General features: G+C 38.5%; 1 protein-coding gene across 3 annotated transcripts in view; it reads right to left on the bottom strand.

Moving 5' to 3' along the window:
- The window catches only part of EVC (EvC ciliary complex subunit 1), a 54,154-nt gene that overhangs the window by 8,182 nt on the left and 20,929 nt on the right, over positions 1 to 25,043 (bottom strand). For 2 of the 3 annotated variants that reach the window (XM_085309583.1, XM_085309584.1), the window contains exons 12-16: positions 15,709 to 15,921; positions 7,725 to 7,834; positions 6,216 to 6,426; positions 2,641 to 2,847; positions 1,805 to 1,949 (exon numbers count right to left, since the gene is read on the bottom strand). In XM_085309583.1, the coding sequence (XP_085165709.1) occupies positions 1,805 to 1,949; positions 2,641 to 2,847; positions 6,216 to 6,426; positions 7,725 to 7,834; positions 15,709 to 15,921 (886 nt within the window). The remainder of the gene's footprint in view (positions 1 to 1,804; positions 1,950 to 2,640; positions 2,848 to 6,215; positions 6,427 to 7,724; positions 7,835 to 15,708; positions 15,922 to 25,043) is intronic. The other variant, XM_085309585.1, reaches the window with a different exon arrangement.

Raw genomic sequence — 25,043 nt, 5'->3', positions numbered from 1 at the left:
CGTGATCTTGTAGTAGCTGCTTACACAGGTAAAATTCCTCCTTGTAATGCTTGGAACAGCAATACACTGAAACAACGTAGCCACACAAACACTGGGAGACAAAATATTCTAAATAAGCAATTACAAAAAGATTAACTGTGGTTCTAGTAGCTGGTTTTCTAGATCCCATAGCCTCTTTGGGAGACCAACTGAGAGCAATAATCCAAATGCTGATGAAGCAAAACATTCAAGCATGTAATGGTATCCATCTCAGTTCAGATCAGCTGCTTTCTGGAAAAGGCTTTGGGTTTATCCCCGCTTAACGGAACACCAATTCTTTCACTGAAGATTATGGTTGTAGCTGGCTGGATCAGGGACAAGGAGATCTTTAGAATGACTTTGCTATAATTTAGGTAACTGCCTTACTTACTGCCAATGACTAAAATATAGATTGTCAAAAATCCCTGCACAGATTGTGCTTAACTCTGGCTTCCAATATTAAAGTTTTCAAGGTTTAYAATAGCGCAGTGCCAAAGAGATTGGTTCTATCTTAGAGTCAATGCATACACCTAGCTCCTACTGGTTAGTGCAAATCCTTCCGACCAAAGTATTCATCCAACCTCATCTGTGGATCTCAGCCTTGAATAAATAATAGGCCTGCTTTTAAAAAAAAAAAATCTCTCTTTTGTTGTTAAAGAAGAAATTCTATTTAAAATGAGTAACTTAATTTTAGAAAACAGCTTTCATTCATCCACTCCATGTGTCTCAAATACTTAGTCTTTGATGTTACTGCTATTGTGCTAACTTGCTAACTTCATTTAATGCTTCATCCAAGGGAGGGGAGAGCATTTACAAAAGCAGTCAATGATCACAGCTTACTTTTGTTCTCTTGTGCTGAAGGAAATGAGCTTCTGCCAGCAACCAAAAATAATTGCAAGAAAAAATGCCTGCATTTATGTGGGATCCAGAAGTTCATAAACGTTACGAGCAGTTTTGCAACCTGTGAGTTGTGGTGGGTTGTGGCTGACAGTTAAGAAACAATGTGGTAGCTCACAAGCTATTCTAGGCTGGAAATGCTTGACTTCTCTCTGTCTCCTCATTCTAATGAATTTCCTCYACTTTACAGAGAATAAATTTTCATTGAGCCAAAAAAGGAATCAATGTGAGAACCTCCTTTAAAAAGCTGAGGGCAGGTACCTCAGCGAAAGCAGACCATCTGCCAACAATATTTCTGTTTTCTCATATGGGAGCAGGGATTGCAAACCTAGATCTTCCCCCTTCTAGGTGAATGCTTCAGCTAGTGGGCTTGTCATATATCTTCTCTTCCTATGAACATTTAATTCATTGATTCATATTATTTGTATTTATTTATATGCAAAGTTGAAGAGGCTTCATGGTAGAGGWATATAGTAGGTACAACCCACACTTAGTTTACATTTAGGAGTAACACRTAGCAGTGCCAGAAAAATCAATTACTGGGAATTGCAACTGTGGTGTTATCTCTAATCTTAACTTGAATAACCAGAGTTGGTGGTTATATCATARTATCTCTTCAACAAAGAGTTATCTTTCCATGTGTGTTTGTACCAAACAGTGTAGGGGTCCTGCATCTACAACTGTAGTTCAAGTAGTTATTAATAATAACTACAATGCTTCTACCACTGCTCCTTCAAAGATGGAAGTGCACCTACACATTCATTTTACTTTGCTATTTATTTAAAATATATTTCTGTTGCCTTTCAAAGACTTCTTTACAACAAGAAGAAAATGAATGCTATCTGTTAAAAAGCTGTTATTACCTCATAGCTGTCAATATGATACATACCTTGTAAGGATTTCAATTGTTGAAGTTTTTTCCCTTCATAACTTTCTGTGATTTTTCCTAATTGTTGGTAATAGTTTTGCACCAGCCTATTGATATTATTACTGGTCCCATACACACTTTCTACAGCTGTTTCCACCAGCCTCTCCTGTATTAAACAAAACAAGTAAAACAGCTCATTTTCTAAGTCAAGAACTGAAGTGCTTTATTTGCCTAAAAATGAAGGCATAATATAATTTTGTATATGCATGCAAGATTGTGAATTTTGTGCTTTAGAAATGTGGCAGACTGGCAGGCTGAAAAAAAAATCTATACACCCAAGGAATATTTCAACATGAAAAATTACAGCAAAATCTTCCTAATGTGTCTCACCTTCACCTGGCAAAGGACCATTCCTTTAACTGCACAATCTCTGTAATCCATTTTGCCTTTTAATTGCAGCAAAGTAAATCAATACACATGCAGCTCTACTGCACTTTCCACCATAAAGAAAACCTGAATATTTACTTTGCAAGAATTTCAATAATTTATGAATTCATCTCAATGTCTTCTTCATCTTTCTGATTCCCTTTGTCATCAAGAACTCTTTCAATTCATTTTTATTCTGGGGTTTGGCTTAATGAAACCTGGTTTGCCTGCTAAGTTATTAGAAAATACTGTACTTCTACACTGGTCTTAGTTTACGAGTAGTTTGTAAAGTATTTTTAGTTTTAAAGCGGGGTCTAATGTTTTCCCACCAATACTTCCAAGTAAAAGCTAATACATAAATGAAGTTTCCCTCCACTTTATCAAAGTAGTTCTCATTTTGTTAAGAAAGCTTTTATTGATTATTTCAATACCTTGAAGTCCTGTCCATCATCTGAATTCTTTTTTGCAGCTTCCTTTCGGGCATGCTGCAGCACTRTCTGCCCAATCACTTGCTCCATGTGTTGCTGAAGAAAATGAAGAGCTTCTTGGATTTCAGTGACTAACTGCTGGTGAAATTCTAAATGTGTTTGCTGGGTTTCTTCCTCGAGTTTCTCCTCTTCTTCCAGGATGTGGGACTCCTGACAAAATTATAGTAGGYGCTGTGTTGTATAAATGCATTCATAAATTTATTCAAGTTCACTGTAAAAAATGTCCCACAACCATTCAGAATGTTACTCTTTTAATGCTTAGAATTATCTAATTTCCAGTGTAAAWTAATGTATAGCCACTTAACATATATGTCTTTGCACCAAAACTACTATTTCAAATATTAATTTTCACTCCCTGKTTTTTGCCTCTCTAATGATGTATGTATGATAACAGTTGCATCCTGTCTCACCATCATTCCTAAGCAATGTACTCCCACCTTTGTATTTTGTACTGTTGAATTTGGTCCTATTTCTATCTCAAATAAGAACAATTTATCTCAAATATCCTGATTTCAGTAAGAGATAACTGGAGGCCTAGAGAAGAGCAGAAGAATGAGGCAAGTACGCAGTTAGCTTCCTGCAATACTCATCCCATATGTGGGCATCTACCTGAGAAAAAGTCAGTGTATTTTTACCTAATGCCTTTGATAGAGTTTTCTGTCATGAATGTGTTTAATAGCACTTAGAGCCCACTTCTACACTCTTGGCAGCTACCACATCCTGCGGTGGTGTATTCAACAGTTTTTCAATGTATTTCTTCGTTTTGAATCTACCATCTAACAGTTTTGCTTGATGCTCTCTTATTCTAATATTAAAAACAAGAAATTAGAAACATATGAATAATTGTTCCATATTTAGATATTTTATGCCAGGTTTGAAACCTATGACTCACAAGAAACTCCTCTTCTAGGCTGAAGAGTTGTAGTCTCTTGATTTCTTTTGACCGTCCTTTTCTTTGACCAGCCATTTTCTCGGCTTCTTCTAGTTCTCATATAGTATCTGTGAGATGGGGAGGACGGCAGCGAGCCGAGCCATAGACTGTACTAAAGGTATGATGACAACCATGCATTTACGCGATGACGTTCATACGTGGTATGTAGTCTGCAAACATCTTCCCCCTTTCACTGCCACTTTTATTTTCTTTTTAAATTTGCTTTCTCATTTTTTTATGCAATGCCWCTTCATGAAATCAAGTACCACTGCAGTGGCTATTTTGGCTTCTAGTTGTTGTGCCAGTACGTTAAACCAAGCTGCATTATGGCCACTGTTGCAAAGTGGGTCTTCTGCAGCAAGTTTTAAACCAGACTTTGAGCACTGCCCTGGACCAGCCTAAGCGTTGTGTCTGATTTTGCTGGGTGCCTGAGCAGCTGCTTCACAAAGAGTCATGATGCTGTCTTGAGGCCCAGAAGTTTAACTTGACTTCACTCCCCAGTTTGTGTGTAGGAACCTCAATCTCCCCTACTTCTGTTTGGACCCAGAATTTCAAATGCATTGAGCTTYCACATTGCTTTCCTTGACAATTAACTTTTTTAACCCACTTTTACTCTATACACTCCTTAGCATACAGTAGTACGCATTCTCCAGCACARCTTGTTCTTTCTTATCTGTATCCTAGTATTTCAGTTTTCCACAGATTGTCTTCTTTTGAGTTGCTGATGTCCCTCTTCTATCAATATTCTCATTTAAAGCTAAATAAAATGAAATTAYTCTGGAGGATTCTACAGCACCTACATTTCTTCTGGGAAATAGGAAATGCAAGTGGAAAAGAATCTGTTCTGCCCTCATTCATCTGTGAGAAATAATGAAATCCCTATTAAKGCTGGGTTATTCTGACATGTCTTTCTTAATAGCTCAGACATACGTCTTTGAGCTTTTTTTTTTTAAGACAGTGGTAGATCATAAGACAGTTTTTCTTTTTTTTAAAAGACCCAAATGTCATGTCATTATGACTTAGTAAGGCTTCTGTACTTCTGTTTTCCTGAATAAAATTGATATTTGATACAAAATAAACTGATTAATTTCCCCATAATGCTGTCTGYCAATCTAAAATTAGCACAACCTCAAATTAAATTTACCTAAAAATATTGTATCAGTACATCTAAAACTCTGGCTGAGTGTCTGTAAATCAACCTCTTCCTTAACTCCTTACCCATTAGTTCTAGTTTTGGAGGATCTTTGTAACACGTTTTTTCTCCCTGACCTTTCTCAAAWCCACATCCAGTCCCTATTTCTCCCTTGGTAGCAAGGATCTTATATATACTTTGGGTCACTTCCTTATGAGACAGTTTTTAGCTGGCCTTGGAAAGAGGCTGTAATGGAGAGARGTCAAAAGAACACTAATACCTGGGGACATCTGATTTCTGTCAGGGAACACAGTGATTGCATCAATTAATGTCCGTGTGGGAGCTAAGTGACTGCATGAGAGAGAGTAGCGGAAAGCACATAAATACAGAAAAAAAAAGGATTAATGCAGTCATATGCATTCATATTTTATTATTCAAGATCTTAACAAGGACTAGTTCAATAGGTAAATCACCTGCGAAACTGGCAGCAGACAGAATTTCCTTATTCCTCTCCCAGGTGGGGAATTAGCATTTGTATTATGTAAGTAGGAATTAGAGGGATGCACAATATTAATCTCAGCTAATCATGCAGTGCGAGAATGGAGCACAGAGCCACAATGTGTCTGATGGGTTCAACACATACATGCAGCGACACTGAGCTGGGCAGCAGCTAACGCTAAAGTGTGCTGGGAGGGTCCTGCACCGGGGAAATSTAAAATCCAGTATTGTTCTAGGCAAGTATGCAACACAAGTAAGTATTTTAACCAACAAAACATAATATTAACCTGAGAAGTTAACCCTAAAAGACATAGCCACCAATTGATTTAAGAYTGACCAGTGGGACCATCAAGTCTAAAAATCCCTTCAATTTTCTCCCAGAACTACAGGAGTCAGACCATTTGAAAGGAGGGCAGGGGAACGGATGCTGAGCCAACTCAAAGATGGAGAATAATAAAAAAAAAAAATGGTGACAGTATAAAAGAATGTGCTAAGTCTTCTGGAGCAAAGAATTTCTTCTTATGACCCTCAAGTGAGGACTTTCCAAGTGTGTTTTAAGATCATTAGCAAGGTCAGTGGGAATTTCTCTCACTCTGAAGCCGACTTGTGTAAAAGTCCTTCCTTATACAAATCGCTATGATTTACTTCAATTAGTACTTTCACATAAAATAACTAAATCAGTTTGTCATGAYGACTTTCCTGCTGAGGAAAGGTGATGCTTATCATAATGCAAGTAGACAAAGTACTGGGGAATTTAAAGTGTCTACTCAGACTAAAATAGGTACACATTTAAGTACTTCCCTTGTCAAGAGTGGGGGTGTTTTTTGACAGAGAATTCTCCTTTCTACTCAGAACTTTAACATTTGTGTTTCTTGTGATCTCCTACAGCTACTTCCAACACCAGACGTCACAGCACACGAGAACGCTGTAGGGAAACCAGCAGAATCCTGTACCTACCACTGCTCTCTGTAGCTGCCACTGATCTTCATCCTGGCAGTGGGAGGAGCTCTTCTGCAGGACATGCTGCTCCTGCAGCTCCTGAAGCAAGCTCTTCTTCCTGGACATCCTCATGCGGGTCAGAGTAGCCATCCCAATTTTTCGGAGAGTTACCCTTCTGAGTACTGAACACAGCAGAAGCCTGTGTTTTTGCAATATATAGTTCACACACCTGTCAAAAGGATCAAAGAAAAAGAAATCAACCAGCTAAGCTGCTTGCTGATTTGCATGCAGATTTTGCAAAGCAATTACAGAAAGATAACAAAATTGCTATTTATGTAACATTTTGCCATACAAAGTATGTCTTAGAATGCTTTTCAGTTATAAAGTATGGGTACCATGGTGACAGATTTCTAGTTCGGTCATGCCAAAATTAAATTAAAACAAAAATGTAAAGAAAACAGATAAATAACATCTCTCATAGCTCACATAATTTGTCTCATAATGAAAGGTGTTTTAACAGAAGCCTTTAAATAAGATAATGAGATAATGTAATGAGAACTACAGGAAAGCTATTTTAAGTTGTATTAAATGCAAGACAGCGTGCCTTTCATAAGCAATGGGGCACTCTGAAGAGACCAGTGCTGGCCAACAGGGACACATATGGCTGGAGCAAGTTCATGTTTAAAAAAAGTAAAGGAAAAAAAAGGTTAAAAAAACTTTTTAGTTTTTAAAAAAGAGCAAAATTCAAAGTTGATTCTGGACAAAGTAAATGGAAAATTAATAGAGCTGTTCGCAGATTTGGATAAAGTTGATATGCTTCAAGTTGGGTTTGTGTCTGAATCTAATTTGTGTGTATGTGTAAGGCACCACAAAACCTCTGTAAATACTGAAGTCTGGGGAAATGYAGAAGTCAGAGAATGTGAAAAAATACGGTTGAATTAAAAAGTAGATTCAAAATAATGGAGTGCAATGGCAAAAATATCAATATTCCAGACAGATAGGTCTTCAGCTCGTTCTTGGTAATGATTCTTTGGTAATGAGAAGACCATGGTGAACTGATATCATCTGATACCTTAATACGGACAGAGAATGCAGAGGAGTCATTTCTACACGAAGATGTGGTCAGCTGCACTGTGATGGCAGGAAGCAAAGGYAGAGGTAAATGATGCTGGACTGAGTATTTTACCTTGAAGGACAGCCAACTCCAGGGTGACAGAGTGCAAAGCGAGACTGGTTCAACACTGGGAATCATTCACAAACACAGCAGCAGATATACAGAAAGCACACCACTTGACTAATCACAGAAAACTTCACTTTTCATATTTAYCAGAAGTCATGATATCCGATATTTTTGCACCATCAATGCTAAACGGGGCAATTAATACTAATTCAGACAAAAACCTACAGTAACTGTCTCTTTGGCTGACAAAGATGAGAATCCCACACTGCTTTCTCCAGTTGACYATACATGTTTTTTTATTGGGTGTACAATTTTATAGCACTGCTTACTGCTAAAACCATACTTACTCATCACTGAGACCTCCTAGTCTGCTAACGACGCCTTGAATAACCATCTCTTGTTTCTCTGATAGGTGCTTTTGTATCACAGCAGACAGGGCATACTCCTTTAGCCACAGCTAAAAGCAGGGAAAAGAGTTACAATTATAAGATACTTTGATTCGAGTCATTCTAATCACTATACTAAGAATCAGCATTATTTTTTGTTAATAGTGGTAGACACATTCAACCCCCTCTTTGAAATATCAAATTCATACTTAATTCCTATTATTCTACTTAAGAATATTTTTCTCAGKGCTCAAAGTCTGACCCAAAGCTCACAGGAAAAAAATGTGTGCCTTTGCACTGAGCTGGATCAGATCTGAGCTGTCTTCTACAAATTTTCTGGTTTCTGCAAACAGAGGACCAAGAAAACAAGAATAGTGAYGCACAAAATACTGCACTGACTCTCATCAGCATGTTCCAGTGGGCTTTTTGTTTGATGCTTTTTTTCCTTAATAGAGAATGCAGGTTTCACTGAACAAAAATTAAGATAACATCTTTCATCATGCTTTTGTGTATAGTAAGCAGTGCTATCTAATAGTTAGAAGTGGAGAATGGGTTATTAAGTGTATAGATTATATRTATACAGCTCCTTCAGGGTGACATTTAGATCAAAGAATTTAATCTTTACAGGTTTTGATGGATTTTCTTTTAGACTGTAAATTTTTGGAGATACAGACTTTGATTTTGTTTAGTGTATTACCAGCATTTAATAACTAATAAGCCATAAAAACTGTGAGGCCTAAACTCTATTAGTGTGAAGTGAAAAGTATATTTTAGGCTATATTGGCAGTTGGGTAAGTGCAGGCTACTTGCAGACATAAGCAGAGCCCTAAACTAAATATAATATTCAAGCTCTCTGGCAGTTTCACTTCGTGTTCCAGCCTCATTGGAACTAAATTTTATGCTATAGTAGATAGCAAGACTGCACTGGATCAATATTTCTCATCTCCTAGCAAAGAATTAGATGTGTAAGATGCAACCCCTGTTAGTATTAGGAGTATTACTGGGCTTTCATATCTGTTAGTCTTTTCCTTGGGAAGCAGTGATCGGCGTGGGAGAGGGTTTGCCTGTGAACGCAGGATGGCCTGCCCCCAGGAGGTACCGAACATCAGAAACCACATCATCAACCACCTGTAAAAGCTAAGTGTACTTATTTCTTCAATAGCACATTCTCTTTACTCCCCTCCACGCAGAAGACCCTGCCAAAACACGTTCCCGAGCCGGACGCCTGGAGAAGGACGGGCGAGCAGTGAGCACATCACACACAGAAGGTGCCCAGCCAAGCGTCAGATTAAGGGTGGTCAGGTCTCCAGGCTGTCATCCCGGCGGCTGCCAAACACRTGCCTGAGGCAATAACTATTTCTCTTTAGTTTGTGGATACCATTTCCAGTGCTTATGCCTAGTTTACCAAGCCCACCAGTGTAGGGGGTATTGTAATGTCTCTTTCAGCAGATATAAGAAGAGATGAAAATGACCTTTTACTTTGCAGATGGCTATTTTCAATGACAGACTGTGTGTGGCTCACTTGTGGCTTCCCATCATTTTTCACAGACTTGATTATTAATTGAGAAGTTGCTCTTAAAGTGCCTATCTGCCCATGTACTCTCAAACARCATGCAGACTAAATCTGATGCAGATTGCCAAGACAGAGAAGAGAGGAGAGTTTTCTTTGATTTACAATTGGAATTGCAAATGTTACAATATTGCAGCCAAGAAACAAAACACTTTTGCTGCTATCAGTATATCCTGTCCWAGAAAGGCACTCCGAATAACACAGACGGGGACAGTAGTAGGGGYTGCTGTAGCTGTTTACTTCTTATTGTTTATTAAGAAATAACATCCTTCTGCAATGGTGAACACAGACTTTCTTTTAGAAGCAAAGAATGAGTCATTTCCACTGACAGTACATCTAAGACAAGCTGTATGCAAAATATAAAAAAAGGTCTCTTTACACCTCTGAGACCAAGGGAAAGCTTATAATGCAGTATAAAATCACCTCTGGTGCRCAGTTATTAAATGAACATCAGAAATGTTTCAGCCATATAAATAATAAGAGAACAAATTTAGAGGAAAGAAAGGGGATTACAATGCATTAATGGGAGRTGATACGTAAGGTAGCTTTAGATTTGGACCAAATAATAAACTACTATTTTGTCTCATAAAGACCATAGAAAGATGATCAAGATGGCAAGGACCAAATGGGAATAGGAACAGAATATTSTATGTCAGCTGTTTGCAAGGATGAACTTGGAGGGGCTGAATATTTTCCACACCCAAAATACTAGAAAAACTCACACATACACACAAATGCAGCATCAAAGATTCTCTGTGAATATTAATTTGAAGCTGGTGGCGTACAGCTGAAAAACAGCAAAAACACCCAACCACAGGAAAAGATCAGCCTTTGAGCTGCACTGATCTTCCACTACTGAGCCATGTTGCCTGGAGCCTTTTAAAGCTTCTCCTTTTCTTGGGGATGGTCCATTGCTGGAGACYCAACAGCGTTAAGGGAAGATGGGGGCCTGCCCTCATTACATTACGTAGAGTCCTATCTGTATTTCATAGTTTTGCCTTTCCACCTTCTTTCCACAGATGCTGGGAGCACTAGGTGGAGAAYTGAAGAGGCTGAGAGAGGCCACCAGGAAGTCTGCATCTTCAGTCAGACTGGGCCTGGGCTGCCTGAAGAGGAACTGTGTTGTACCTAAATTACAACCCCACATCACTTTCTTGTTCATCTCAGCACTTGGCCCATGTAATGACACCAAAATATTGCTAAATACTGCCAGATCAGTACAAACAGGATTGAGAAAATGACTGTTCTGCACTTGGTGGATGGAATGGAGCATGAAACCTCTGATTCCTTGCCTGCTTTTAACCACTAATTGGGAACAAAATCGCTGTCAGTGGGAGAGGGGGCGGGAAGATGCTGAGGAGCATTAGGTGACTTGAGGAGTGGTTCCAGTCACCACGAAAAAATGAATCTCTATAAAAGTGAGAGAAAGCAATGAAAAAGCACACCATGTCAGAATGGATAAGCAGATGCTGATTGACTTCTGTGGGTGTCCAGCAATGAYGTGGGAATGGATGGAAATCTTCTCACCTCCCAGTGTCTCTGTACATTGCTTGGTGTCTGGTTTCCTAGCAACAAGTCAATTATAAGATATTCTGGAGTATAGCTAACTCTGAGTATTACTCTTCAGCAATAAAGGTGCTGAGTATGCTRTTGGTAAGTAATGGAAACTTTTTTTTTTTCTTTTTCAGTTAGACCTCAGATGCAACAGTAAATTAGACCCAGGTAAGCTCACTCTTCCTGCAGCTCTCAGTGTGACACTTTTAGCACAGATTCTTTCAGGAAATCGAAGCAAAGCAATTTTGCTCTAACAGCCTGTAGATGGTGTGTGATGCGTGCTGAATGCCAAGTAAGTACATTAAACAAGTGCAGTACTTTGCCCTATGTAACTAGTGCATAGACATAAATGCTATTCTAGAAAAATCATGAGACTGCTAAGATTTTACAAAGTAACAGGAACAAAATGTTTTAAGAAGCTTCCATGGGCTCACAAGGGGCTTGATGTGGCCTCCAGTGCAATCAAGAGGTTAAAAAAAATCTGACTTACATACAACTATCAAGATTTACACCAGCTGAGGATCTGTTACCCCTGTCAGTGGAGGGAAGGATGGCGAAAGAGGGCATCCGCATGATCACAAGATTTATTCCTATTTGCACTACTCACATCCTCAAGCTTGTAAGTCAAAAGTGAAATAAGAAACAGAGTCTTTCTTTTCCAGTATAAAACAGATTTTGTTCCCTCAGAGGACCTTATACCCTAGATATGTTTTAAATGCTAGGAAAGAAAAAACAAATACACTTCGGGTTAATGCAAAAAATGTCTTTGTGAGTCACTTTGGTAAGCACACTTAAATACTCTAGTGAAAAGCCTTATGGTGTTAGACATTCTTCCCTGTTYTGTAGAGCAGATGACTATGTAACTCTTCGTGCAGCATGTTTATCAAAAGGCAAATGAGAGACATATCTCCTGTAGGAAAATGCYTGGTAAATTAAAAAGTCTGTTGATATGAATGTAGATTTATGGGCYCTTCTGTCATACTCAGCACTATAACATCTGCAGGATCTCCCAAATGACATGAACACCCATCACATGAGTTTAATCTCTCTTCTTCTTTTTTCCCAAAGGGGAAACCAAGTCCTCCTTTTTGTAGGGTACAAGTGCCTCTTTATTGTTTAAATGTACATGCTGCTGGGCTTCTACTAGGGAAGTTCCAAGAAAAGCACCTTGCATTTGAATGTAAAATGCTGAGCTGTGTGATGTTTTTCAGACTTGTTTATACAGGAAAATCTCCAGTTTAGCTGGAAGAGCTGTCCCTCTGCATGCTGTCTTTGGAGATAGAGCAGACTTTTTTCCAATTTAGTTCAAGCTGTTTCTAGAAAGCCATGTTTTAAAGTGGAAAAGCTACTTAAACTCCTGGAAAGAATATCACCTTGAGGAATCATACATTTTCCTATAAAGAGGTCTTCTCTAGAAATTTATTCCACAGAATCAGTCATCCTTAGGAAAGCTCTGTCTGCTCTTCAGGCAATTTTTATGTTGAATAAGGCCCAATGGCAGGTGCTGGTGACCCAGAGAACAATGWGGGAGTTCTGTCATTGCTCAGTGAATAGCTCATTTGATAGCTCTGTAATTATTGTTAATGATGTCAACAAAAACCTTCATTTTTTTTCTCTTCAGTCAGAAAGTCATCAACTTTACATTATGAATGCTATGACATACTGAAAGAGATGGAAAGTCAACCTTCTAATTTAAATATCCTATGCTTGGGTATGACTTGAATATCTAAATCCATGTACCATGAAYCCACCATCCAGTGCTGTTCAGGGAGCTATCATCCAACAGCTGGGTGCTGGAGATCAGTCCAAGTCCTTTGAGTCTTTTTAAGCCCTTGAGAAACAATACTGGGATGCTGGTCTCTCTATTCAACCACTCTYATATATTGAGTTCAATCATAACACCACCAAATGCATAAACTGTGTCTGAAACAACTTTAGAACKGAGAGGTCCTCCTGTATGGGAGCTATTAAACTATATCCTCTTTGGCCTAGGGACTGTTGCATTAATTTTTGAACAATAGCTGAGATTCAACAAGAGTGTGGAAGGACCAGAGTAAAAGTGTGCCCTTGTGGCCAAGAAGGCCAATGGTATCCTAGGGTGCATTGGGAAGAGTACTGCCAGAAGGGTGAGGGAGGTGATCCTGCCCCTCTCCTCAGCCCTGGGGAGGCCTCATCTCGAGTACTGTATCYAGTTCTGGGCTCCCCAGTACAAGAGAGACATGGAGCTACTGGAGAGAGTYCAGYRTAGGGCTACAAAGATGATCTGAGGACTGGAGCAYCTGCCCTATGAGGAACAGCTGTGAGAGCTGGGCCTGTTTAGCCTGGAGAAGAGAAGACTGAGGGGTGATCTGATCAATGTGTRCAAGTACCTGAAGGGARGGTGTCARGGGGACGAGGACAAACTCTTTTCAGTTGTCCCATGTGACAGAACAAGAGGCAATGGGCAGAAATTGAAGCACAGGAMGTTCTGCCTGWCCGTGAGGGGGRATTTCTTCCCTGTGAGAGTGACGGAGCACAGGGACAGGTTGCTCAGAGAGGTGGTGGAGTCTCCTTCTCTGGAGATCTTCAAGGCCTGCCTGGATGCAGCCCTGTCTACCATGCTGTAGGTGACCCTGGTGAGCGGGGAGGTTGGACTAGATGATCTCCAGAGGTCCCTTCCAACCTTACTGATTCTATGATTCTATGAAAGGTGCCCAAATATGCACTCCTAGACTAATCATTGCATACCAGRACCTTCTGCTTTTCAGGATGTGATTTTCAATGACAGTGGATACCACTGCAGTGCTTTGTGCCCCCATGCACTGTGGGGTGTGTTCAGAGGGCACCTACAGTACTGGGCTACTTAGGTCCTTCACATGCACGGACAGGCATTTTGTGAACCCTAAGCAAATCTGACAATCAACAGGCACCTAGATGTTTAGGTTGGCCAAGAAAGCTCTTGAATATAGTCTCTGATGAACAAAGGCAAAATACAAGAATCTTGAGGTCACACATTAATCACTGCAGGTATAAGTATGTGRAATTTCAACACTAAACATTAGCCAACAGTCCTCAAAATACTTGTGACCGTCCTTAACCTAAAGCACATGARTAGACTCACTGTCTTCAGTGGTGCTTAGAGACCTAAGGATAATTTATTTTTAATTTGCCAGCAATTCCTGCRGCACAAAAGCAGAAGGGGCAAGCAGTTATTTTTCAAAACTGTTGAAATAACAGGTGAGTCACAATGCAGTAAAGTTATCGGAAAGTTATTGTATAATTCCAAAACAACAAATATAGGAAAAAAGTAGGGGTTAAGAATTTCCGATAAATTATTTACCTTTTAAATACCCCAGAGTGTTCTAAAGCCACCAGTGAGCAAACCGCTCTATCAGATTTAGTAGGAAGCCTATAGTTTCCCAGATCATATGGGTTTATGGAGGAACCCATAAAATGAGTAGGCAAGATATTTTGCAGTTTGCAATAATTAAGGACTCAGTTAATATCTTATTGACCATGAACTTAACCTGCAGAAATGATTCTACTGATTCACATGTATTTAATCACTGATAGGTCCATGACAACTGAATACTGCACAAATACTGGAGAGGCAAGAGGTACCAAGAGATTCTGAACAGTCAAGGAGATACACATATGTATATGTATATACATAGAGAGATATTCATAAATATATACACAACACATCATAAAGCATATGGTAAGATGTCACTAAGATGAGAATATCCTGAAGTTGTTATATGAGACTCTAACATGAGACAGATTAACCAGAACAGCAGGCATATTATATATGTGTGCCAGCAGCACCTGTGGCTGAGGTTGCTCAGGTTTCCCCTTATAAGGGACTGATAAACAAGGTCKCATAGAGTCTGCCAAACTTTAAATATTTGGCATTCAGTCTCTCAGGAAGATTTTTTTCCAGAATATGTCACCTTGGATTGTCCAGGCACGCTAGAGAAGGAGGTTAGGGAAAATCATGATTTTGCCAATGTTGAAGAACTCTTGTTAACTTTTCCCTTGAAAAACTCCAGTTACTCCATATATTTCAGCACACATTTGAAATCTGCGAAGGGGCAAAGTGGCACACCTTTGCATAGGAAAGGTCTTTCTTTACCAAGCCATGTAAGCCTTCAAAGCAGTGTTAATATAGAGATGGCATTTCATGGATAAATTGAAGGTTTGTTTGAGTTTCTGCCTAATGCTAAAGATACTCGCCCCTGAATTTATTGTTGCTTTTCTCCTCTGGTCTCCATGAGGTCTCCTATGCTGGGCACAGACAGAACAGAAGAGCAGGCTGCATGTTTCAGCACCTTCTCAGAACAAACAATCAGTATTATACAACATGTGTATCACATATTGGCACTTAATATAGTATTAGCCGTTAGATATGCTTAAGAAATATTGATCATTGCAAGGCCTCCTGTCCTGTACATAGTATTCATATGCAGCATTTTACTCGCTGTGAACAGATCAACTAGATTCTTTTTTGACATGTGTGTGCTTCTATAGATGCTCAAGAGTTGAGAACRTTGTGGAATCAGTGGGAGGCCTTGCCAAAAGAAGTTTCTGTGCTGGCAAAGCTGCCAAACACTGTAGACAGATGTTCAGTAGTTACTCCCTGACTCCTCTGCGCAAGCCTACATGCTCAGCATATCTATTCACTCCATACTGCAGTTCAAACTGCCATTCTGAGTCTGGACCTGCACAGACAATATATTTGCATACAAAACATTCCCCACAGATGAATAGCTTGCTAATTTCTTATTTGCTGTTCATATTGCTGTTTTTAGAAACAGAAATCTCAGAATGTGATACTGGTCATACCTTCTTCTCCTGCAGCAGCTGTTCCTGGAAAAGCTTCCAGCGTCTCTGGYGGAAGGCATAGCATTTCTCCAGCTGAGGGACCAAATTCTCCTGCCATTCCTCTTTCAGAAGTTCRCATTCTCTTACAGAGAGGCCGGTCACAATGGGAAGGGTCTGAAGAAACAGCTCCTTCACCAGCTCCGCTAAAGCRTGGGAAGCTTTAGAGTGCAACTCCTAACAGTGGGTCAGGGAAGGACAGAGTGACACAGGTAAGAACATGAACCTTCAGGCTCTTTGGAGCTGCTTGTCCGCGTGTCCATGTCTGAATTAACACGCTTAGCCAGTGACCTCCAGAGCTACAAGCCAACGCCATTAATGCTTGAGACCAGATTTTGTAGATGGAGCCTGCAACAACTTAAATGTTTTGATTTAAGGCACATGAGTTATCTATAATGCAATAGTTTCATTATAATTGCACATCACAGTATGAGATCTAGAACCTTAACTGTTGCCGACATGTTACTGCAATACAAATAATACCTTGCTTTACTGGTTATAGTGATGTGTTATAAAAGCCCTGCCTGTTTTGAATGTTACTGTGGAAACAAGCCTGCCTAGCACAACACTTCATAGGCATATTTTAGAAAGTACTGATACAAAATGAATGAAGGCAAGAGATAAAGAGTTAAAAGGGACAGGATGGCATTTAGTTAGACAACACTGATGCTAGTCAATTGTTCAAATTCATCCTGATGTGGAGCAGGTGCAAGGCAGGGAAAACAAGTATTTTCTGGTGTTATTATTAAATTAGTCTCATATGAATGATTTTCAGTTGGTGAGGCTGTTTCATTTGCAAGAATTGTTTGGGTGATTTAGTCATATGGAATCCAAGCTACCAAGTCTTTTCAAAACACATAATTTCACTGTCAAATACAYAGTGATGTTATGAGCTATGTTTGCAAACTTGCTAGAAACTTGAGATCATCCCTGAGGAGAATGACTGAGTGCAGGTAGCTTTCCCTAGAGGAGGAGAGAAAACAAAGACACCTTGGAAAGGTCACACAGACGCTGCAACACTCCAGCAGTATGAAGAGCTATTTTTGTGCTAGTTCCACATGTTGTTACCAATCCAGAAAGCTTTATAGCCTGTCTGTTTTTGCTTTTATTGTAAATCACTGTTAGCTCTCTTGAAAACACTTCAATTTATTTCTTTTCCTTTAAAATATAGCTAATATTTAAAAAAAAAAATCAGAATTCCTGTTCCAAAAACAAGTAAGCCAAGTCTTTCTAGCTGTTGTCTTCCCTTAAATATGGGTTTAATCACAATCTCTTAAGTGACGAAAAAGCAGACTCCCTCTATAGAAACACAGAGATACTTTTTAAATGTCAAAAACATTTGCCTGCAGCTCAAACACAGGAAAAGTTGCAGCAGAGTTGTCTGTCGTTTGGTTATACACTGGTATAACAAACTTGTAAGAGCCCATTCCAACTCCTCTATGTGGTATCATAAAAAACACAATAAAGCAAAGAAAAAAAGAAGCTAAATTTGCAGCATGAAGGTCTCAGATACAATGAGTGAGCAGAATTTAGGCTGCATGTGAATTCTTGGCCCTGTGCATGACTCCATAATGATAAATTTGGGGATTTTGTACTACTTCCGCAGCATCTTTCGCCTATTCAGTGTTTAGGATTATCAGTACTCATTGAATGGGTAGGTATTTTTSTCTTCTTACTCTGTGTAGGCTCATGCCTCATATATTGTAAAATATCCAAGCTGTGCGTTAAATACAAAATTATTATTTTCCTTCTGTGATCCCTCTAGGACGCTGATCACCATATTAATGAGCTGCTTCACTAACAATAAAGAGTTTACTTTAACAGCTCCCTGCACTAACCCCACTTTATGGATAAAATCAGGCACAGCACTATCCAAGGTGCTCACTACACCATCAAGATGAGGCATCTTGATTTTTTTCCACTCTCTTAGCTGTTTAAAGCACACAACTTTTTCAGAACACACCTCAYACTGATTTTGTTTAATCTCAAAGTGTTCTGGATTCTTGTAAATTGGGCTACAGGTTTCTGAAYTTAGGCTCTGGGCATGAGTATCACTATTGTGGCAGCACTGGAACAAGGCAGTGGAGAGACAATGTAAGGGACCATACTGCAACTAAACTAAAAGCAGTTTAATGGGAAGTTATAGTCCAAAGAATTTCAGACATCTACCCACAAGTGCAACCTACACAGCAACTGACTATAGTTACTTCAGTTCTGCTAACCTTTCCCCAGACTAAAGAATAGACTAGATATTGGGAAACACTGAAAAGCAGAATGAAACCTGCTACTCCATTCAGGAGCAGGTTATYGGCTGAGAGATGCCCCAGAGGGCACAGGAGGATTCTCAGACCTGAGTGCGCATATCAGAGCAAAGATAATTTGCAGTCTTGGTGAATTCTGTACTGAAGAAAGGATCTCTCTCACTCCTTTATCATTATAGTTTCCAGATCCTGTTACAAAAGGTAGGATTTATACCATCTTAATAATCTGTGTAGACGTGGATGTGGCTTAGCTTGCCAACACCAATGCAAAGTGGTTTGTTTGAAATCTCTTCTGTTACTATTTCTCCACTTTAAAATTCAAATCTCCAAACACTAAAATTTAGCATAAGCTCAAATATCCCATGTGTCTAATCTCAGTTGCCCATATAACATTTCAACAACTACAATCGTAGCACCTCTAAACCATCTTTCCTTTGAGCTTTTCTAGCCTTTCAAGACAAACTAGTTCTCCTGCCTTTACTCTGTTTTAAGATAAAAGAAGTTATCTTGGGTCTAACATAATTTTGAGGCAGCACAGAAGAAACTGTGGCCATTTCTACTGCAATCTCAAAAGATCTCAGGCAGGGARTTAAAGGGCTGATTCTTAAAGAAATAAAGTTCCCACTATGGCAACTTTATCACTTTGTAACACATCTTGCTGGAGATCTAACAGTATTTCTTTGGTGTGCTGACAGTCCTGCATTATTATTTACTAGGAAATCTTCTGCACAGAACATAAAGAAGGTATTTTGTTACTTGTCAACATGCTATTTTGTTTAAAGACTGAGTGAATAGCATTTTGCTTGCATTTCCTGCATCTTGAAATTGTTTCGTGTACTTCCAGTGTGGGTATATAATTACCCAAGAAAAATGTAATTAGGTCCTTGTCCCACATAATTGCAGAAGTACATAACCTCACAAGTGTGATGGGCATAGTTATCCAAAGATGTTTACATTGAAGATGCTTAACTATTTGTTGRTGAAGTACTTCATAGATCTCTGCTGAAAGTGGTGTGAAAGGACAAGAAAGTCAGATTAGTGGTATCAGCAGTCCCCAAGCTTCTTTTTCTTTAGCAATGAAAATGCTACAGGCATAAATAAACAAGCAGAACTAAGCAATAAGTATTTTTCATTTCTTGTATGATGAAGATTGACAGGCAAGAAGCAGGACTGCTCCGGTGCTGCAAGCCCCTCAGACCGAGTGATATTTAACTGCAGTGTCCACTCTAAATTCTGCTACAAATTCTGTTCTGTGTAGGATATAGCTCTGCTACTTATTTGTCTCAAGTGTAGTAACGATCACAAAATAAACCACAATCAGTGATAGCCATCAAAATACTTACTAACTTTTCATCAGTGTTCAAGGAACAATTGGTCTGTCTGGTAGAATATGGTAAGGGTAAAGGTAAAACTAGATTTAGGAAAAAAATGCAAATGTGATTTAATTCTACAAGTGTGATTCAAGCTAGCAAAATAGTTTATCTGTACTGTAAGAGAAGTACTCAACATGAAACAGCAATAGAGTCAGGCTGTGAATAGGGATAGTGCACTACATATTAGTGCATAAAGTTTATTGTCTACAGGAAAAAAAAAGACATTAAAAAATCCTAATGCTTCTAGGACCTTATTTTTGGACTACAAGCCCTACAAAATAGTTCCTATAAACTTCCTGCTATGCTTTCTTCTTGGTTTCAGAACTTCTTTTACTAAATGCAATTTATTCAAGTTGATTCTGTTAATAGGATAGCTGACTGCAATGCTGAATGAACCTTTCTGTAGTATCTGACAGTCAATCTAGAAGCTTTTCAGAAAATCTCCAGAGAAACTCATCAAGCATAAAGAAATATCATAGGGTATGTGCAGAAATAAAATGGGCTCAGATTCAAATTCTGAGTGTATCTGAAYTTTAAATGAGCCAATACATAATTTTGTCAAAAAACAGGGGAAATACACAGTTAATCAGATTTCACTGCAAAACAAAAGAACATTAGTGCTTTTCCCCTCCCCACCTCAGATGATTAGAAGGTTCCTATATGTAGATGAGAATAAAATGAATAATGAAATTGTGAAGCAGGAAAACATATTTAGAAAGGTTGGTTGGTTGTACTGTAAGGTAAATGCCAAGAGATTCATCTCCCAAGTTGTACTGTATCTGATTAAAGGTAGGAACTCAGTACACAGATCACACATCCCATGGATAATCCAAGCTTTCTTCGACAACACTGGCCAATAGAAGATACTTTGTGTTATCAGTGCAGGCTGAACTGGGRAAGGTTAGATGTATACCCTTCTGCCTCTCCTCCATGTGAAGAATACTGGAATGTTGATTGCTAAAATGCATCCAGAGCCCTACCAATAAAATGCAGTGCCTTGCTGCTCGGCAGCTGATACTGAAGTCATTCTTTGTGCAACATAATCAATAAAATAAAATATTTAATTTACGTGCATTAAAAATGAGAATTCACTGAAATTCCAGTTTTGTCACCTCGTTGGTCCTTGATTTATTCAGGAGGCAGTTTCAACCTTCTCTTTCAGACTTCCCACCCTTTTTTAGAAACAACCCTTTGCAGATAAGTTTAGGAGCTATGCTAGATCTAACAAATTGTGAATCCATGTAGAGGCTTCCCTATGCAATAAGGCAGGAAGCAAACTTCAGAATGAAGCCTATCCATATTCAGTATCTCATATTTCACATCAACACATCCATATATCCATAGTGACTCTTTGTGAAAACATACAAATGAGCTGAATTTCTGCAGCTTATTGCCAACTCTTGATCAAGGCCAGAGATATAGGTAATCAATCACTTGGGTATACAGAAGAAGCAAGGCTGCTTGGTGATAAGATAGGAAAGACCAAAGAAGGATACTGGGCCTTCTAGCAACCACAAAACCATAAACTACAAACTACAAAAAATCTACAAAAATCATAAACTTTGTAGAAGCTTTAACAGTGGCTAACGCAGGAAAAATTTAGATATGACTGTAGCAATATTATAGAAATGTGTCACAGAACTATAACAGAACAGGCAAACATAGTGGTAGACATAAAGACCTCAAAGCATTTGTTGAAATGAACAGACAAAATTTGATCAATATTAAAAAACAGAACTAGACTGAGCTCATGTGGCAAGAGATCACAAACTTAATCTATTAGACCACAGTGTCTTTCAACCTTTTGGATTAAATTTTAAAAAGTGACCTTTAGAATTGTGGTGGTCTCTTGAGTGTGGTCTTTCATCTGAAACAAACTGAGGGTGATTCTCCTTGAAAACTAGCCTGCTCTGGATAACCATAAATGTAATCCAGTCCACACAAAACATCCCTAAGCATTTCATGTTAACAAGGTTATCTAAGGAAAGTAACAAAAGAATTAGTGTCTAAGAACCTGTACTTTATATTTTGACAAATCTAATTTTTCCCTTTTTATTAACTGAGGAAAAAAATCAAACACTTTACCTCAATCTCACATTCATGTTTACCCATTCATAAAATGTTTGTTGCCTTGCCTGATGATAATACTCATTAGTTAATACCTATTAATCTAAATTCCTGTGCAGTTCTATGTCCTGTCAAGTCAAATGTAATAACATTCTGTTGAAGTGCTATCAGCAGAGAGGAATTATAAATGACAGTAAATTGTGCGTTTTAATGTTTTTGATGTTAAGGTGGAGGAAGAGTAATTATCTTACCAGTGACTATGCAATTCCTAGCTGTTAATTGATTTCTTTTTGTGTAACCTGTGTGTGTGTGCTTTCTTAATAATGAATTGTTAATCACCAACCTCTTTTCACACTTCTTTCCCTGCTGAAATAAGCTGGTAGTTCACAAATAAAAAGGAGAAAGAGAAGATTACAGGATAGGCAACATCCAGTATGCTAAACGTGAAACAGACTTGCAGGGAGTTAGTCCTTAATCATTTTAAGAGATCACAAGAAACAGAAGAGGACATAATTGRGGGAAGAGGATACTTTTATTGTCATGTAAAAACAAATTACAGTAAAAACACTGTAATTCAGAAACTACCAAAAGTAGCAAAACTGTTATTGCAACACAATATCCCTGGTGTATGGGACAACTCTAAAGATTTATGTTTATGAAAATATTAGGCTGAGCTTTCAACCACCTGTTATGCTACTCCTCCTTCAGTTATGAGTTAGTGTGAGAATCAAAATCACCTGCACCCATTGCTCAACTTGCCCTTCAAAAGTACCTCTAGTTGTGGCTAACAGAGGGAAAAATTTAGATATGATTATAGCAATATTATGGAAAAGTTTTACGGAACTGTTACTGAATGTACAGCCATAATGGTAGAGATAAAGACCTCAGAGCTGTGACTGAAATGAACAGACCAAATTTAATCAAAGTCAAAAAACAGAATTAGAACAAGTGTGCCTGGTAAGAGTCAAAAATCCAGACAGACTGGACACAGACTATTCACTATAATGCAGAATTTTAACCCACTAGTATGGTTGAAAAGTCTATGCTATCCTCCAAATAAAAACTCACACATTCACTTCAGGCATCAACAGATTACATTGATCTTGGTTAAATCATTTTAATTGATTTACATGTATACACAAAACAAACCTATTCAATTATTATTTTCACAATCAGCCTCCAGATCTTTGCATTTTTATATATTTATTCACCAATTTGGATAATTATTTGATGAAYTATAGCACTGCAAGCTACAGCAGTGCTACAGGATTGTATAAATCTGTCTTGATGAACTTATGAACTATTTATAAGATGCAAAAAAACGGAAAAAAATAAGCAGAGGAAGATAAATCTGCTGAAATAAATCAAGCCATACTAGTGTACAACTGAAGGAGAAAAGGCGGTCCGAAACATTTTATTAAGTATAACCGGACAGCCTATAGTTTAAAGGCCAAATCCTTTTCTAGTTTATTAGAGAAAATTAAGGCTTTTGTAACCTGCTTTTAAACTACAACCAACTAGCATTTTAGTGACTGTGATAACGTAAATACATTAAATATACAATGCATTCTATAGGTACATATAATACATATATATAATGTACATTATATATATAATGTATACAGATTGTTATATACAATACACCCCTCATTGCATTGTCCTTGAAAGAGTTAATAAGAGGTCTCATCATTTCCCTCAGCTGTCCCAAAGGGGGAAAAAACTACTTAGAAGCAGGTGCTATAAATGACTGCATGTCAAGTAGAATAAAGGGGGTTGGGGGGCAGGTAAATATGGAGTTGATAAAGGTGTTCAGAAGGGATAGTAGAAAGGTGGAGTGAAGCACATGAAGTAGGAAGAGTGGTTTTGTGAGGAGGTGCTGAAGCAGATCTTGGAGAAGAAGGTAGGCCTGAGTCTTGCTGCATCCCTTTCTCTTGGTGGGGAAAAAGGGCCAATGGCCTTTTGAAGGTCATTGTTAAGGACCACGAAGTTAGGGCTGTGGTTGGGTGTTTGGGCTTCTGCAGTTGGAGTGAATTTGACCAAGTTCTGTTTTTTTTTTTTTTGAGAGCTTTGTGCCTTTGCTGGGTAGAGCAACGAGCTGCTCTGCTTGTGGTGGCAGAGTGGTGTTACAGGCACAGACCTGCTGAGTGTCAAGGCAGTGAACTTACCACAAGTGGCATAACAAAACAGCAGTATTAGGCTGTCTCCCTTTGGGATTTACTCGGGTTTAAGTAATCCACTGTGCCAGTTTAGGTATAGTACTTAATGAGGTATAGTACTTGGGTGAWTTAGTTAATATGGGAAGGAGGCACCTGCGTGCTCTAAAGCAGCTGCTTTGAAAGAGCGCAGTAACTGCTCTTAGCTGAATACATATCTTAGAAAGTGACTTAATTCTATATAAGTGAATATTATGCACTGCTTTAAAACATCTGGTGCTGTTACAGTGCACAAACCTATTGGATGTTACAACAAATGCTCGTGTATCTGAGTCAATACAGTTGTTTTCTGTAGGACAGTGGTGTTCACCTGATAATCTGCAGTACTGACAGAGCTCCTAGGACTTTGGAAAAATCATARAAGTAACTTAAGGAAATAGGGGACTTGGATGCATTAAAAATATGGTTCAGGTTCTAATGCCATTAATCTGAAGGGTGTGCTGTGGTTCATTCAAATTCTGGGGGTTTCTAATTAAAATCAAGATGGCAACTTGTAGACAGGCAGGAATTTGCCTGGGACCCTAAATCCTGTAAGTGTTGGACAAAATTAGATTGCTCAGTCCAGACGAAATGTCATAGATTGCCTTTAATCCTGGGCCTGTTGACAGTATGAAAGTCAGAAACAACTTCTGCTTGGTAGAGAGGGCATATGGAATATTGTTGCTTAAATCTTGGTTTTGGAGAAACTGTGATTTAGACAACACTTCTTCCCCTCTTGGATGTGGAAAATTAGTTTCTAGAAAGACATCTCACTTTTATTTCCCTTAAATCCAAGGGACGTTTAACTTYTGGAAAGAGGAAAAAAAAAAGGCACAATCACTTTGTGCAGTCTCTCGAGGCTAATTTTCATTTGCAACAGAATGAAAATTAGGCTTAGCTCTAAATATTTCAGTAGTTCTAGTTCTTCCCACTCTCTGTTTCAAAAAGTACAAGCATCTTTTTTTGAAATTGTCTTGTGATCCATCTCTGGATGTCTTGTGGATCATAGAGTGGGGAATATTATCTAAATATCTGAGGAATATGCTAGAGTAGGGAATATTATCTAAATATCTGAGGAATATGCTAGAGTGACTACAGAGTTTCATTCAATCTTTTAATAGTATTGCTAGGCTTCAATTTCTAGTGAAATACTAAAAAGCAACTTGACATAAGTCTCTACGTGTTAACTGGTAAGGGATTTTTTTTTTTTTTTTGGCCTTCCAACTTCTTTAGCAATATACGCTTGCAATTAGGAAAACATGGAGATTAACTAAACAGCAGAATGTTTAACCAAATCTTTTAATTATCCTCTTCCTTGCTCCTGGAAGAATAGAAACAGCAGCATCCAAACCTTGTAAAGGAGTGCAGAGTAAACGGCTGTATCAGTTAAGCTACAGACTCCCTCA

This window comes from Rhea americana, unplaced genomic scaffold (assembly GCF_003343005.1).
Source record: "Rhea americana isolate MKP2758 unplaced genomic scaffold, rheAme1 scaffold_30, whole genome shotgun sequence".
Classification (NCBI taxonomy): domain Eukaryota; kingdom Metazoa; phylum Chordata; class Aves; order Rheiformes; family Rheidae; genus Rhea; species Rhea americana.
The sequence above is the reverse complement of the archived record's forward strand: the minus strand, read 5'-3'. Positions and strand labels throughout refer to the sequence as shown.